General features: G+C 55.8%; 1 protein-coding gene across 4 annotated transcripts in view; it reads left to right on the top strand.

The window, feature by feature from the left end:
• Positions 1-870: 870 nt before the first annotated feature.
• CBFA2T2 (CBFA2/RUNX1 partner transcriptional co-repressor 2) overlaps positions 871-14,286 on the top strand; it is a 58,368-nt gene continuing 44,952 nt past the window's right edge. The window contains exon 1 of one of the 4 annotated variants that reach the window (XM_072026271.1): positions 871-1,114. In XM_072026271.1, coding sequence (XP_071882372.1) covers positions 1,087-1,114 — 28 coding nt within the window. In that variant the 5' untranslated portion in view covers positions 871-1,086. Of the gene's footprint in view, positions 1,115-5,944; positions 6,121-13,891; positions 14,136-14,286 lie in introns of those variants that run through there. The other 3 variants (XM_027472912.3, XM_038166128.2, XM_038166131.2) reach the window with 3 other exon arrangements.

Here is a 14,286-nt window from a genome sequence, read left to right as displayed (position 1 = left end):
GCGTGTCCTTCTCCATCCCAAGAGGTCCCCTCTGCTGGCTAGGAGCCCTGCAAGGGCTGGGCCACCGGACTGCAGGAAGCAAAGAGCCACAGGCACACTGGTACCAGCACGACTTGCCAACTGGTAGCGTGACATCAACCCAGGACAGGAGACCGGGTCCTCACCCTTCTTCCAGGGCCACATGTGTATTTTATTGATGGGAACAGAAACCCCAGCTATAACCCAATCTGCAGACACGCAGCTACTTTCTTTTAGGTCTGTTGGGAAGTCCCTGACCCAGCTGTCCCACCTGCAGTGCTCCTGGAGAGCCTCTCAGGGCAAATTCCTTCAGGACAGGAGCAGCCTCGTGCTTGGTTTTCAGATGCCGGCCAGCCGTCAGCACAGGGCTGGCGCTGCACGTGCGGCCTCGACAAACCCCAGCAGAACTCATAGACACTTAGCGAAGCTTTTGTGATCCAAAATTGTGGCATTTCTGGGCTTGGAGGTACCTACCAGAGGGACATGGCACCCAAGCTCTGGACTCTACCAGAGTTTAAACGCCCCATTTTCAGGTCTTTGACTTGGCTTCATCTCGTGAGTTTGCCTAAAGGAGCTTTTCTGTGCATGGACTCTGTGGGGAGTTTGCAGACAGAGGCGCTGGGAGATGGGCCGGGCCCGTGGCAGAGTTGCTGGCACACAAAACTCCCTCACCAGCGACGTGACACCGAACCTCACGGTGAGGGGGCACACACCGTGGGCACACATGGGGGGGCACACCAGGGGCACACACCGGGAGGGGACACACCGGGGCCCCGCCGTGCCGCCCCCCGGAGGCAGGCTGTGGGCGGGCTCTCCCCTTCCCCTCACAGCGGCTCCCGGCTCTGGCCGCGCTCCGCTCCGCGCCTTCCCCGCGGCCCCACGGGGAGCCCCCGCGGCAGCGCCCCCGGCCCGGCCCCGCCACCGCCAGCAGCGGGGCCCTTCCCCGGCGGCCGGGCCGGGGCAGGCCGCGCCCCCGGGCGCGTCACGGCGAGAGGCGGGCGGGGAAGGGCCGGGCAGGGCCGCGGAGGCAGCGGGAGGAGGCGGCGAGGGGCCGGGCCCGGCCGGGCCATGGTGGGGATCCCGGGGGGCTGCCAGGGTAAGGGGCGCGGCGGCACCGGGGAGGGGATCCGGGGGGATGCGGGGGGGGGCAGCGCCGGTACCGCGCGGGGATGGGGCGGGATCGGCCGGGATGGGCCGGGCTGGGTGCCCCGGGGGCTCTGCTCTGGCTGCACACAGGCTTGGTGTGTGTGCATGTGGGTGTGTGTGGGAATATGTGGGTGTATGTGGGTGTATATGGGTGTGTATGGGTATATATGGACATATATGCATGTATGTGGACGTATGTGGATGTATGTGCATGTATATGGATGTATGTGGATATATATGGACATATATGCACGTATGTGGATGTATATGGATATTTATGGATGTATATGCATGTATGTGGATGTATGTGGATGTATATGGATATATAGGGATGTATGTGGATGCACATGGATGTACACGGCTGTTACCCATGTGTGTTAGCACACGTTGCACTACCATGCGGTTTCTCTCCACCAGGCACAGCTCAGGACTGGCTCTGCCCCATTCTGCCGTGAGCCCCGTGGGGCTGGCGGCGCTGAGTGGGGTGGGCTGGGGGCTCCCTGCCTCCTGGCAGGATGGGTCAGGCCCCACAGCCTGGCCCTGGGGCAGCGGCAGTGGTCCCGGGTCACGGCAGTGGTCGGTGAGCTGTGAGCTGCCACGGCCCGCTGCCAGCACTGAGAGGCGATGGGGCCTGGGCAAATTTTGCACCCAGGGCGAGTTTTCAGATGCCTTTCCTTGATTTGGGGTGCTGCAGGCACGCCGCTGCCGTGTTGTCCTCTTGTCTTTGCAGGCAGGCCGTGGTGTGCTCGGCCGAGCAGGAGCGGACACGTGTGGGCGTGTGGGGTTGTCGGGGACCCCCTGAGTGTGCCCTGTTGTTTGGGAGTACGACCGTGGGTAACGGGAGCTCTGCTTTCATTAGTTTCTCAAAACAGGGCGTTTATTTCTGGAAGGGTTGCGGTCTCTCTGAAAGCCGTGAGGCTGGCAAGAGTGCAGGCAAGGAGCAGGATAAATGGTTTGCACGTGCCCATCAGGTACTGGCCTCCTGGTCGTTATCTGTGTGCAGCAGTTATCTGTAGGGAAATGTGTGTGCTGGGAATGGGGTCAGCACCCTCCCGGGCCGAGGGAGGAAGGACGATGGCTCATGGGCTGCGTGGGCCTTTTGCAGGCTGGACCGTGGCCTCCTCGCGACTCGTTTGTGAGTTGTAGTTCTGAAAAGCACCCAGGGCTTATCGGGACGCTGAGAGGAAATGAGGGAACTTTAAAATGAAGTGTGACTGCTCGAAGGGAAGCAGCACGAAGATAGCTGCCAGCTTTAATGTGGAAACCACCCTGCAAGCTACATTCCTGCTAGGAAGAAGGAATTACCCAGGGACGGCAGTCGCAGGGGGTGGGTGAATACTTTAGCACGCCGCTCGGTGCGGGGTGCGTGGGGATGTTCTGAGCGAGGTTGTTTTGCCCCCGAGGCAGTTACAAATATTGGTCTATCAAAGCACACAGACTGGAAACAGCCGGCGGTGAAGACGGCTGCTGCGGGAGGCAGGCGTCGCGATGAGCAAGCTGTGTGAGCAGCAACGTGGGTTTGCAGAAACCTGGCACCTGATCGAGCCACTCCTAACCTCGCTGCGAGGGAGGGCTCTTCTCTTCGTCTTGGAAAAGGGACCCCACAGAAGGAACTTGGGCGAGACCACCTGCGTTAGCTGCAGTACCCAAAAGTCAGCCGTGCGTACCTGGTCTCCTTTCTCTGAGCTCCCTTTACGGGAGAAGCAGGCACTTAGGAGGGTGATTCATCTCTCCGTCCTTGGACACCGCTCTTGGGGTGAGATGAATTATGCTCTGGAGGTGCCTGCTTTTTTTCACAGCCTGCAAGGGGAGCCTGGGATAACGGGCTCAGACTTTGGCAGCAAGGAGTTAGATGAAACAAATCCCACTCAGGGTGTCTGCTCAGGGTGCAGAGACTGGTTAGGTTCCCTGTTTCTGTTAGACTGAGCGCTGGGAGAAAAGGCAGCCCTTTAAAATCCCACTGAGGAATAATTGAAGCAAAAGGAAATGATGATCTTGCGCCTGAAGCCAGAGCTTCAGGGGGGATATGCAAAACCAGTTCCTGCCTCGGCTGCCGTGCTTTCTGCAACCTTGGGCAAGTTGTCTGAATGTTTTTCTGGATTGCAGACGAAATGTAAGTCTTCATATAGCTGTTCAGTTTGGCAATACAAACCGTGCCTGCCGGCAGGGCTGTTAACCTGGATCCCTTTGGCAGAACCGGCTCAGGAAGCGATTGCATGGGGCCAGAAGCCGGCAGGGATGGCAAGGCCGTGACCAGGGGCAAGAGAGGGGCACAAACACCTGGCACGTAGCGAGGGGGCTCTGCAGATGACTCAGCTGCAGCTACAGCAGCATTTTTTATGCAGCTTTCATATGCCTGTGGCTCGGCTTCCATCAGTGAAGTGCTAATGCTAACACTGATGAGCCATGCTGCTGTTTTATGAGGGTAAGCACGTAAATATGTGTTACAGCCGTCAGCAGCTTTATAGATAGAAAGCAGGGAGCGATGTCCTTTTCCTGCCAGGTATTGACCAGGCTGACTGCTAGGACAAGACGTCACTGGTTCTTGTCGCTGGGCCTCGCATCTGCCCCAGAGCACTGCTGGGTTTTATCTTCGGTCTCTAGGAAGTGAGTGATCAGGAGAGACCCGTAATTTGTTTAAGCACAAATTTTGTTCATTGCCTTTGTTATCTGCCCAGGGGTTTCCACTGGGTTGTGAGTACTTGGCGATATTGGGAGCTTTCCTGATTTCTTTGAGGGAAGTATGGCCAAATGCTTCAGTGCTTGCTCTGAAACGAATGATCCAGAAAGAAAGGAGAAATGTGGGACTGCTCTAAAACCTTGGGCTGTTCCAGAGGAGTTTAAGGCGCATGCTGGCTCTCGTGACCATCCCTTTCTTACACCGGTACTTCCAATGTGTAGAAATTACGATAGGTCTTGGAGGGGCTTGGTATTGATTTTCCTGTGCTGTAATCTAACTGGCTTAAGATGTTACTCCTCCCTTCCACCAGTGTGAGGGAGAGTGAAGCAAACTGACTTTTTAAAGAGTTTTTCTCTGACTTGCAGCTTCTCCGAGGACAGGAAAGAGCGTGTGCTTCAGGCAGAGCTCGGGTCTGGGACTCTCAGAAGCAGGGCAGCAGTGACACGCTGAGCACCGCTGCCATCGGCCTGAGCTGCCAAGGCTTCACGGCTGCCTCGAGGTGTAGCCACCAGATATCCCCCTCTGACATAAAACATCCTGGAGGCAGTGCTTGCACCCAGACGGCTGCCCTGAGGGCTGGGGAGCCCCAGGAGAGCTCCCAGCGCCTGCCCGGGCCTGAGGGGCTGCAGGAGAGAGGGGAGGGAGCCTGCAGGGGGTAGGGACAGGCTGGGGATGGCGTTAAACTGGCAGAGGGCAGGCTCAGGTGGGGTGGAAGGAGGAAATTCTTCATTCCCAGGGCGGCGAGGCCCTGCCCAGGCTGCCCCAGGAGCTGGGGGTGCCCGAGGCCAGGCTGGGGGGTGCTGGGGGCAGCCTGGGCTGGGGCCCTGACCTCAGAGCTCAGCTAAAACTTTCTCACTCCCTTTCACTCTCTTCTAGAGAGGGAAGCATTAGCTTCTACAGGTAATAGCTTATCTGGTGATTGGGCTTTGAGGTCAAAGACTGCACATGTGTTTTCTTCAAAGTCAAGCTTCTCAGCCTCTGTCGAATTTAAAGGATCAGAATATGCAGGCAGGGATTTTCTCCAGGGTGGATTTATGGTGGAATTTAAGGCAGTGTTTAGTAATAGCTCTCAACCTTGAGCTGCAGGGATATTTTCAGAAGATAAATGGCATGCTGTTGTCTTGACTTTGCATCCACAGATGACGCTGAAGCTTCTTGAAATAAAAAATTAAAAAAGAGTAGCAGCAGCCATTTTTTTTCTGAAGATGTCACAGAAGGATCGGCTGACTGCACTTAGTGAATGCTTGCAGAAACACTGCTGCCTTGCGAAGCGGATTTACCGGGCACGCTGGCTTGCTAGCATCAATACCAGCTTCTCCTTGAGCTAAACGCATTGAACTAAACACATCTGCTTTTGTGAATCCTTGTGGGCTTTTGGGATTTGGTCTGCCACTTCCTAATAGTCGCTGTAGCAGCACGTTCCTCCAAATACCTCACCTGGGACACTCCCTCCGGGCTGCTGTTTGTGTTTACCTTGCTGTTCCTGGCATACACGACTTGGAGTATCTTAAATTTCCCCCAAATCCAGAGTTGCAGAGCGTGAGGGATTGGCCGTGACGTGGCAGAGCAGGGCTCTGACATGGCACAGCTGCGTAACCTCGACCCAGACTGCTGAGAAAGAGCTGTGAGAAAATCTGTACAGAGATAAGAAAAACCAAAATTACAGCCAGAGGACCCTGAGTCACCCCAGGACTCGAGAAGGCAAAGAAGCGAAATGGGGAGGTATCAAATCCTGAAGGGTGCTTGGTGTGCGTGGGGCGAGCTGCTCTGCTCTGCCAGGGAGCGGGGAGGACCGGTTGGGTCGAGCACTGGGGGCACTGGTGGGACTGGGCTGGTGGCAGGCAGCAGCTGGGCAGCGCTGGGGAGCCGAGCCAGGGACCTTCCCTGACGCCTGCCGGCCAGCAGAAACTCTTCAGACGCCTTATCAGGAGTGGTGAGCACACAAATGCTTCGCCTAATAACTCATTACAGCCCAGCTATCTTCTGTGTGTGTGTTAGCCAACAAATATTTGCTTTATACTTTTAAGTTCTTGTGTATCCTGCCTGCGGAGTCTCTCTGCATCTGGCCGGAGGTGCCTGAACGAGCTGAGCTGGAGGCGTGGGGCCGGCTCCTGCAGCGGGCTCGCAGGCGGCAGCGTGGACAGGGAAAATGCTCAACCTCTCCTTGCCTTCAGGGGAAGGGAGGAAGACGGCGGCTGCTCCTCCGTGCCTGCCTGCTGGGCCAGCGTGGGTGCCCGCAGCCCGTCCTCTCCTCCAGGCCCTTTCGTTGCAGTTCCGTGAGTACGGGGGGGAGGCAGCGGTTCGTGGCTGTGCTCCTGGGGACAAATCTTTCAGTGGCTCTGGGTTAGGCAGAAAATTAATTTAGAAAATTAATTTAACTTTTTAAAAGGACGTGAACGCTCGCTGCGTGGTGCTTCCAGGTGCAGATGAGGATGGTTTGTTTGTTTGAGGTGAGGGCAGGTAATTGCACGAGCAGGGGAGGCTCTGCAGTCAGGATGTTGAAACAGAAAGAAGTCAAATGGTTTCCATCTTCCTCCCCCTCGGGGCACGCTCTTTTGCATCAAAACACCCAGCGGAGCAGATCTGCAGTCAGGAGCCTTCCCTCCTCCTCCCTGGCTAGGTCTGGGGGGGCCGAGAAGCCGCTGCTGAGCTGTGACAGCGAAGCTCTGAGCTTTGAGGGGAGATGAAAAACTCTCGGCGGCGTTTGCCTCCCTGGCAGCACATCCGTGGGTCGGCAGTTGGGTTTATCTTGTGACATCATTAGGATCTCTGACATTTCGAGCTTAGGAACAATAACTCTCCTTATCCGTCGTCATGTTTTTCTAATTAAAGACAAAGCTTGGTAAATATTTTTTAAATGATTGAATTTCCCAAGTATGGAAAACACATGGTGGGAGGCAGGCTCCCCGAGCCCCGCGCGCCTGTTCCCAGCGCGGCCCTTTGAGCGTGCGAGTGCAGATGCAGCTTCGGAGCTGTGGGTGACAGGTTTATCTGGGATGATTGGCAAGGATTTATAAACCAAGGGGGGATTTACTTAGCTCTCGCTCCCTCCTCTTCCCTCTTGCCTCCCCCCCCCCGACCCCAGTCTCAGAAATAGGAAATTGGGATCACATTAAACCCTAATTGGTTTGGCTCCAGCGCTAGCTCGGTGGCTGCCAAATAGTTAATTTATTGTGTGAGAGTTTGGCCATGTGTTGAGAGGCAAATTTGCTTTAAGCGAGGGATCTTTGTAAACTGTACGTCCATTCATGTGCCAGGTCCTGTTTACAAGGCAGGGAGCAGGCAGACGGGCAGGAGGCTGCTTTCCATGACAATTGGGGATGGCGAGGGGGGACTGAGCCCCGGCCCCCCGTGACGCAGGCTTCTCCTTCCTCCTTCCCTTTCCCCCATCCAAAATGCTCTCAGAAACAGTTGCATCAAAGAGCTTAGAGCGGTTTTAGCCGGACCGTGCGATAGGCGTTTGGAAACCACCGCTAGATAAGATGTGGGAGGCTCTCCAGAGAGTGAATGCATCTGCGCTGGAGATAACAGCAGGCCCGGGCTGTCACCTCTGAGCGGGGCCAGGTGGGGAGTCCCCGGGGTGGGGAGATTGCTTTTCCTCTACCAGGCGAGGAGGGGGCGAGCGGGAATTGTGGATCTGGCTGCCTCCCTGCGCTCTTTGTTCCTCCCCTGCTGCAGGAGGTGGCCTGGGCTGGGGGCCGTGCCTGGCCCTGAGCTGCTGCGCTCGGACCCAGAGCTGCCTCTGGCTCCCGTGACGGCCTCTGCAAGCTGGGCGCCAGCTGGAGAGCTCGAAGCACAGCAGGACTTATGCAGGTTGTCCCCTCGTCCCCCGAATGGGAGTTATTGGGATCGGAGGGGGTGCTGCAGCCTGGGTTAAATCCTCCTGCTCCTGGCGGGGCTCGGGGTTTGGAGCCTGATTTGCGAGAGGAATAAATCGGCGGCGGGAACGTTTTCTTTCATTCCTTGCTGAGTTAAATAACAAACTTGATGTGAGGGAGCTGCCTCCAGCTCCGAGGCAACAGAATTAGGACTGCCGTGCTCAGCGGTGCCCTTTCCGTGTCAGCTGCTATTTCCATTGTGAACTTGATACCTGAAGGCTCAATATTGTGACCCTTTAATTTTCAGCTGCTAAAGTGTACCGTGCACGTCGGCTAAAAGGGAAGAGCTGAAAGGGGAATTTGAAATAGTTGTGCTGTGGAAGCAGTGTGTTTCTCTGGATATTTCTTAAGTGCTGAGTGTTTAGGAGCAATTGATAGGTAGCAGCAATGCACGCTTAGCAATACTTCTCCTTCTGTAACTCGTGCTTCCTGGGATGTAATAAAATCCATTAAGTTCTATTTATGATCCAAGGCCCAATATAGTAATAGTTTTATTTGGGTAATTGTGGCTGTTCTGCTGATAATCAGAAGACTGCAAACTCCCAGCCCTACTACAAAAGTCAGGCAGCGTATTTTGGGGGGTGCAATGCTGGTGTGGCCAGATTTTCTGAGGAACCGGAGCCAGGTCGGTTCAGCAAAAGAAGCTGGGATCGAGCCCAGGCTCTTTGGGACCAAGCCCTGCCCACGATGGCCTCTCTGCCCCCGGCTGTTGTGTTTGGGCTGGGCTGCCCTGGGTTTGCTGGGCTGGCCCCGAGGTGCCAGCAGCGCTGGGCAGCACCGAGGCTTTGTGGAGACAAATGGGACAGGTATGAAGCAAACAGCAACCGTCTGTTTGGAAGAACGTCTTTTTCATCCAGAGGTCTGAAGGCAGGTTCAACATTTCTCGAGGAGCCGCCCCTCGCTTTCTCATCTTCTGCTTAGCTTGAAACGCAGCCACCTCTGGGCTGAGCGGCTGTAATTACTTTACAGCACATAGTACTCGCACCACGTTTGGCAGGAGGCGAGGAGGAACACTGTACAGCACTGCAAGGCAAAACAGAGAGCAACAACTGGGATTTTTCTCAAAGAGCCGATCTGTCTCCTCTGCCAATGAAACCCGCGTTGGACGGCAGCCTTATGCCCATTTCGCTTTTGCGATGCGAACGTGGCGTTTTCAGCACACAGCCCGTGTTTATGGGGAGCCTCACAGCAGCAAGTTCCAGCCAGAAAATCTTCCTAGCTCTTCGCTTTCCTTCTGCTGTTTGCTCCCTCATTCACACTGCAGCTGCTAATGGATCATCTGCCCGTGTGAGTAACGGCACAAGCCGTGCGTGGCGTGGGGCTGAGCAGCTCAGCCACCCTCAGGAAGGTTGTCTCTCCTAGACCTTCCCAAATCAGGGAGCACTGAAGAACCCTCAAACCCAACTTGAGATCACTTGTGTCAGCTTCAACAGCCGCCTCCTCTCTGAGCCTAGACATCTTCGGGATATTTCAGAGCTTCTGCCATGGCTGGATGTGTGAACAAGCTGAGGTGTCCAGGTTTTCAGCCTTCTGTGCATTCCTTACTCCCTTCTCCTTCCCCAGGTCGTAGCTGGAAGTCATTATACTTGATATCCTTATCACGGAGCCATCTGATAAATTTTTGCCAGGAGCTCTGCTTAGAGACAAAAAGGAAAGGTAGCAATGAGAATGTTTTCCAAACAAATAAAGAAAATGTCAACTGAGTGGCAACCTTGAAGTTGAGCAGATCTGGAAAAGCATCCCTGGGACCACCGCAGAGAGAAAGCAGAAGTAATGGAGAAGCAGAGAGGCAGGAGCAGATCCTTCTCCTGCGCTCTGTCACCGTCCATCCATGCCTCGTTGTGCCAAAGGGGAGAGGAGGCTGTGTGCCCGAGGGAGGCATTTCTTCATGGCACACGGAGCGGCTGATAACAGGGCATCACCTCCAGGTACGTTCAGCAGCACGCAGAGGTGGGAAACGCACGGTTCCACAGCTGCCTTCCTGTCCTCTGATCTCCACTTCTTCAGCCAAACCAGCCCTCCCCTATAAATGTGCACGCAGAAAGGAGGGGCAGGGATGTGGAGACGCCCGCAGCAGCTTTTCGTAGAGGTGGTAGATCTGACCACGAGGTAACCGAGACCAAAATCAGCATCGTGCAAACAGGAGCTGCTGCTGAATCGCCTGCACCCGTGTACTGCTGTGCATTTACTCCTCAGCTGCACAAGGTCTGACCCCGTAGGTTGCAGTTCTTGGTCCACGAGCCACCAGCTTTCAGAATAGACTGATCAGTGCCTTTTCCTTTCCCCAAGGGGTGGATTTTTTTCTGTGAAAGCGTGGCCAGCCCTCGGGATGTAGGTGTGCCTGGCGCCTGGAGATGAACTGGATGGAAGCTTCTTAGGAAGAATCTTAGACTACAGCAGATTGCCCTCTTTTGGGAAGCTCATGGGGCTGGAATACAGTCCTTTGCTTTACATTTTAATGCTATTTTTCCTCCTTCTGGATGTGTGCAGGTTTTCCTTACAGCAGAGCATTTATTTCATGGTTCCCATCACTTGACAGGACAATTTTTTCAAGCCTTCTTCTGTGTCTTTCTGATCTTACTCATTTGGGATGTGCTGTTCCAACACCAGCCTGCAAAAGTCTTTCCTGGACGTGTTAACGGCCTGAAATGCTGTTTGTTTTTTCCCTGCTCTTTGGGAACTTTGAGTGCAGTTGTGTTTTCTGCAGCTTAGTCGGGCTGAAAGCAAGAGAGGGTCCAACGGTGGAAACAAATCTGTCAGTTTAATCCCGTGGCTTTCCATGCCAGCTGCCCTGCGAACCCAAGAGACATTCAAACATTTTTAAATGATTTATTTTACAAGGCTTTGTACAGTGCTGTGGCCATGACGTTGGGAGCTTTGCTCTTTGCTTTGGACTTTCAGGTTCTGCCTTGCCAAAATGGGAAGCGGAGGCACTGACAACGGCTGACAGTCATGGTACAGCTTGACAGACGCTGGAAAGATGCCGAGGGCGCTATCCCGACGCCACAGCATGTGTGGAATGGGTACCTGAGGGTCATGACACAACACAGGTCCTCTGGATGGGGTCCTCCCGGCTTTATTTAACTGTGAAGTCCTCAGTCACTGCAGCCACCGTCCCATCAGGTTTTATTTTCCGTTCAGTAATTACAGCAGCTTCCCTTGAGCCCCGTACCTCTAATTAAGAGAGCTAAGTTAGATATAAAGTTAAGGGAATGAAACGCATTCTATTTTTATGGTCAAATATGCTTAAAAAATACAGCCTGCAGGCTGAGTCACTGCTCCTGGATGTTACTTACCGCACCCGGCGCTTTCCTCCATCCTCTGCCAGCACCGGTGACACCGCACAGGCTGCAGCGAGCGTTTTGGGCAGGACCAGGTGATGATCTCGGAGCTTTTCTCCAACCTTCATCATTGTTCCATGTCCCTGAGCGGGCAGCAGCTCCGCAAAAGCCGAGCCCCCCGAGCTCTGCCCTGTTCGCGGGAGGGTTTGCAGCCAGCTGCCCCCTCAGCTCCACGGCGGCTGGGGTGATGCTGGGCGCCCTGCAGGAAAGGCCAGGCGGGCTCAGCTGGGTGAGGACACGCAGGAGCCAGCTGCCTGCTGACCACGTTTCTCTGGTGTGGGGTGATCCTGTGCCTCAGCCCGAACAGCCAGGGTGAGGATGGTGCGAGGGACAGGCCGGCCTCCGTCCGTGTAGCACGCCAGGAATTTCAATCTGTCGCCGCTGGTAGCGTCCAAATGGCCGTGCCGCTCCGAGCGGCTGCTCCCTGAACGGAGATGCACCTCTCTGCACCTGTTTTATAACACTGAGGCAAAATATTCAGGGCATCCAAATAGTTTATACCCCAGCAAACATGTTCTGGCAGCGGGACCGTGAGTTTCCATCTCATTAAGCTGTTGGCAAAGCTCTGGTAATTCCAGTCACTGATACAGCGCAGGAATCCTCCCCCAGCGCGCCTGGCTGTGTCAGCTCGGAGCATCGCTGCTTTTCCTCAGCGGCTGCGTGTTTACACTCGAGGGTCAGAGAAAGTGTTGAAATGTCACTTCTGAGCTGCTGGGACGAGGTCTCGCTGGGGCAGCAAGCAAGTGTCAGAGGAGCTTTGTGCGGTGAGCACACGGTGATCGCTGCACCTAGGCTGCACCGAGGAACCGTTTTCAAACACACACACGAGCGTTTAATGCAAAACCTGGCCCCGGGTCTCGGTTTCGCAGGGGCTTGAAGAGGCTGAGTAATAGCGGAACACCAGAGCAGAGGTCCCGGGCTGCGCCACAGCCCACGCTGGCGGTGACAAAGTCCTGGCAGCCAGCTGTGGGTTTCGCCGTGTCTCTGCTGAGCCGGGTGAGATTGCGGTGTCCTCGGGCTCCTCTGAGTCGGGATTTGTTGGAGGGGTGGCAGGCAGGTGGCAGAAGGCCGGGGAAACCTGCCCTCAGCACCGCTGCGGGTGTCACGGTGCCCTCCCAGGCTGCCCTTCCTGCCCCGCGTTGCGTTACGCGGCTTAAGGCAGGCACACACGAATTTCATTTTGGAGGCCTGCTGTCCAGGCCCGGAGACAAAGGAATGTTTTGTGGGTTTTTTATGAAGTTTGTGTGCTTTATCAAAGCTCCTATTGTTCCCTCATTAAGGCGGGATTATGCCGCTGGGGTCGTCCCTTCTGCATGGGTCAAGGAAACGGCAGCGCTCCCTTGTCGTCGTAAATTTGGGACTGCAGGACCGGGCCGTGAAACAGGCGAGGTGAGGGGGAGGCCGAGCATCCAGCGGGCACAGCGACCTGGGCTTTTGGGGCTGGGACCCACAGGGAGCTGTGACCAGCACCGGCTCAGGTCGGCTCGGCTGCAAAGAGACCTCCCATGCCTCTCACCACGCGCAGGTCCCATCTCCTGGGCTGCTCCTCTCGTTCCATGGCCTCTGCCGCTGATGTGATCCTGAGGGTGTGAAGCCGGAGCGTTTCCATCCTCCCAGACGAGCAGTTTGTTTAAAAACCTTTTAGTTTGCAGAAGGACCAATCACAGAGCTGTAGGGATTGGAAGGGACCTCCAGAGATCACCAGCCCCCCACCAAAGCAGTTCCCTAGATCAGGCTGCCCAGGGAGGTGCCCAGCTGGGCCGTGAATATCTCCAGAGGAGGAGACCCCACAGTCTCCCTGGGCAGCCTGTCCCAGCGCTCTGGCTCCTCCCCATGAAGAAGTTCTTTGGCATGTTGGTGCGGAGCTGCCTGGGCTCTGTTTTGTGGCCATCGCCCCTTGTCCTGTGCCCACAGACCACTGAGAAGAGGTTGGCCAAATCCCTCTGTCTCCCACCCCTCAGGTATTTATACACATTGAGATCCCCCCTCAGTCTTCTCCAGGCTGACCAGCCCCAGGTCTCAGCCTCTCCTCACAGGGGAGCTGCTCCAGGCCCCGTATCATCTTTGTGGCCCTCCCCTGGACTCTTCCCAGAGTTTGTTTGCCCTCCGCTGGACTCATCCCAGAAGATCCCTGGCTTTCTTGTGCTGGGGAGCCCAGGACCAGAGGTAATGCAGTTGCCCCCTGGGCTCTCTGGCCTCACTGGCGAATTTGGGCTTGCAGGAGGAGGGTGCAGGGCCCGGCTGTGAGTTTGGGGCACCCTGTTCTGGTGGCGTGCTTCCGAGTCAGCCCGCCGTGACCGCGCCGCCTTCATGCACCTGCCCTGGCTGCGACCCACAGCGGTGCCGGCTCTGTAGGGCGCGCGGTTTTGCCAAAAGCTAACCTCATGCAAACGAGTCTCACTCGCCTTAAAATCACCACACTGGGTTTCGGGGTGCTCGGATGGCCGCGGGAGCCGTGCGTGGCCCCGAGGAGGGCAGGAGCTGCTGGAGCAGCGAGCCGCTCCTGCTGCCCGCGTGGGGCCGCACGGGGCCAGGTGCTCGCCTCCAGCTGCAGCTGCTCCGTCTGCAGAAGCAGGTGGGGAGGCTCGGGAGAGCCAGCAAAACACAGCTGGGAAAAGTTAAGCAGGAGACGTGCAGCGTGCCGCCTCACCTGGGCAGAGCCAGAGCCGACCCCGCAGCAAAATTGCCGGCAATAAACACAGCTTCACCTCGGCTCCGGGTGGGATTAGTGAAACGAAGAGGAAGTAAATGTACGCTTGAGACTTTTTTTTTTTTCCCTTCTTCCTCTCGTTAGTAGCACGGCCAAATCAAATCAACTATTTCAAGAATGCTGCCTTGTAACTGGGCGCACCATCAGCTCCAGCCCCGCTTTGGAGAAGCTTTGCTGGTGAACGTTTCTTTTTCATCTCCTCCCCCAAGCTTTTCGTGCTGGGTTTTTACATTAAGAGGTTCCTTTCGCGTTGCTTTCCCTGAGCCGTCTGTATTTTTTTTAAATGACTTGTGGTGTAGAAAATCAAGGTTTTGACAGCTGCTGAAGTTTCGAGTTTGGTGCGTCTGAGCTGTGGATCGAAGGTAATTTTTGGCCTCTTCCTCTTCCCCCCCGGGCACGTTAATGAAGGGCAGCACGCAGGCTGCTCGCTTCTGGCTCTTGGCGGTTTCCTGGTGAGTGGGGTGGGTGGAAGACCTCTGCCTGCTTTGGTGCGGTGCTCGGCTCCAACGCTCC

This window comes from Anas platyrhynchos, chromosome 21, assembly GCF_047663525.1.
Source record: "Anas platyrhynchos isolate ZD024472 breed Pekin duck chromosome 21, IASCAAS_PekinDuck_T2T, whole genome shotgun sequence".
Classification (NCBI taxonomy): Eukaryota; Metazoa; Chordata; class Aves; order Anseriformes; family Anatidae; genus Anas; species Anas platyrhynchos.
The sequence above is the reverse complement of the archived record's forward strand: the minus strand, read 5'-3'. Positions and strand labels throughout refer to the sequence as shown.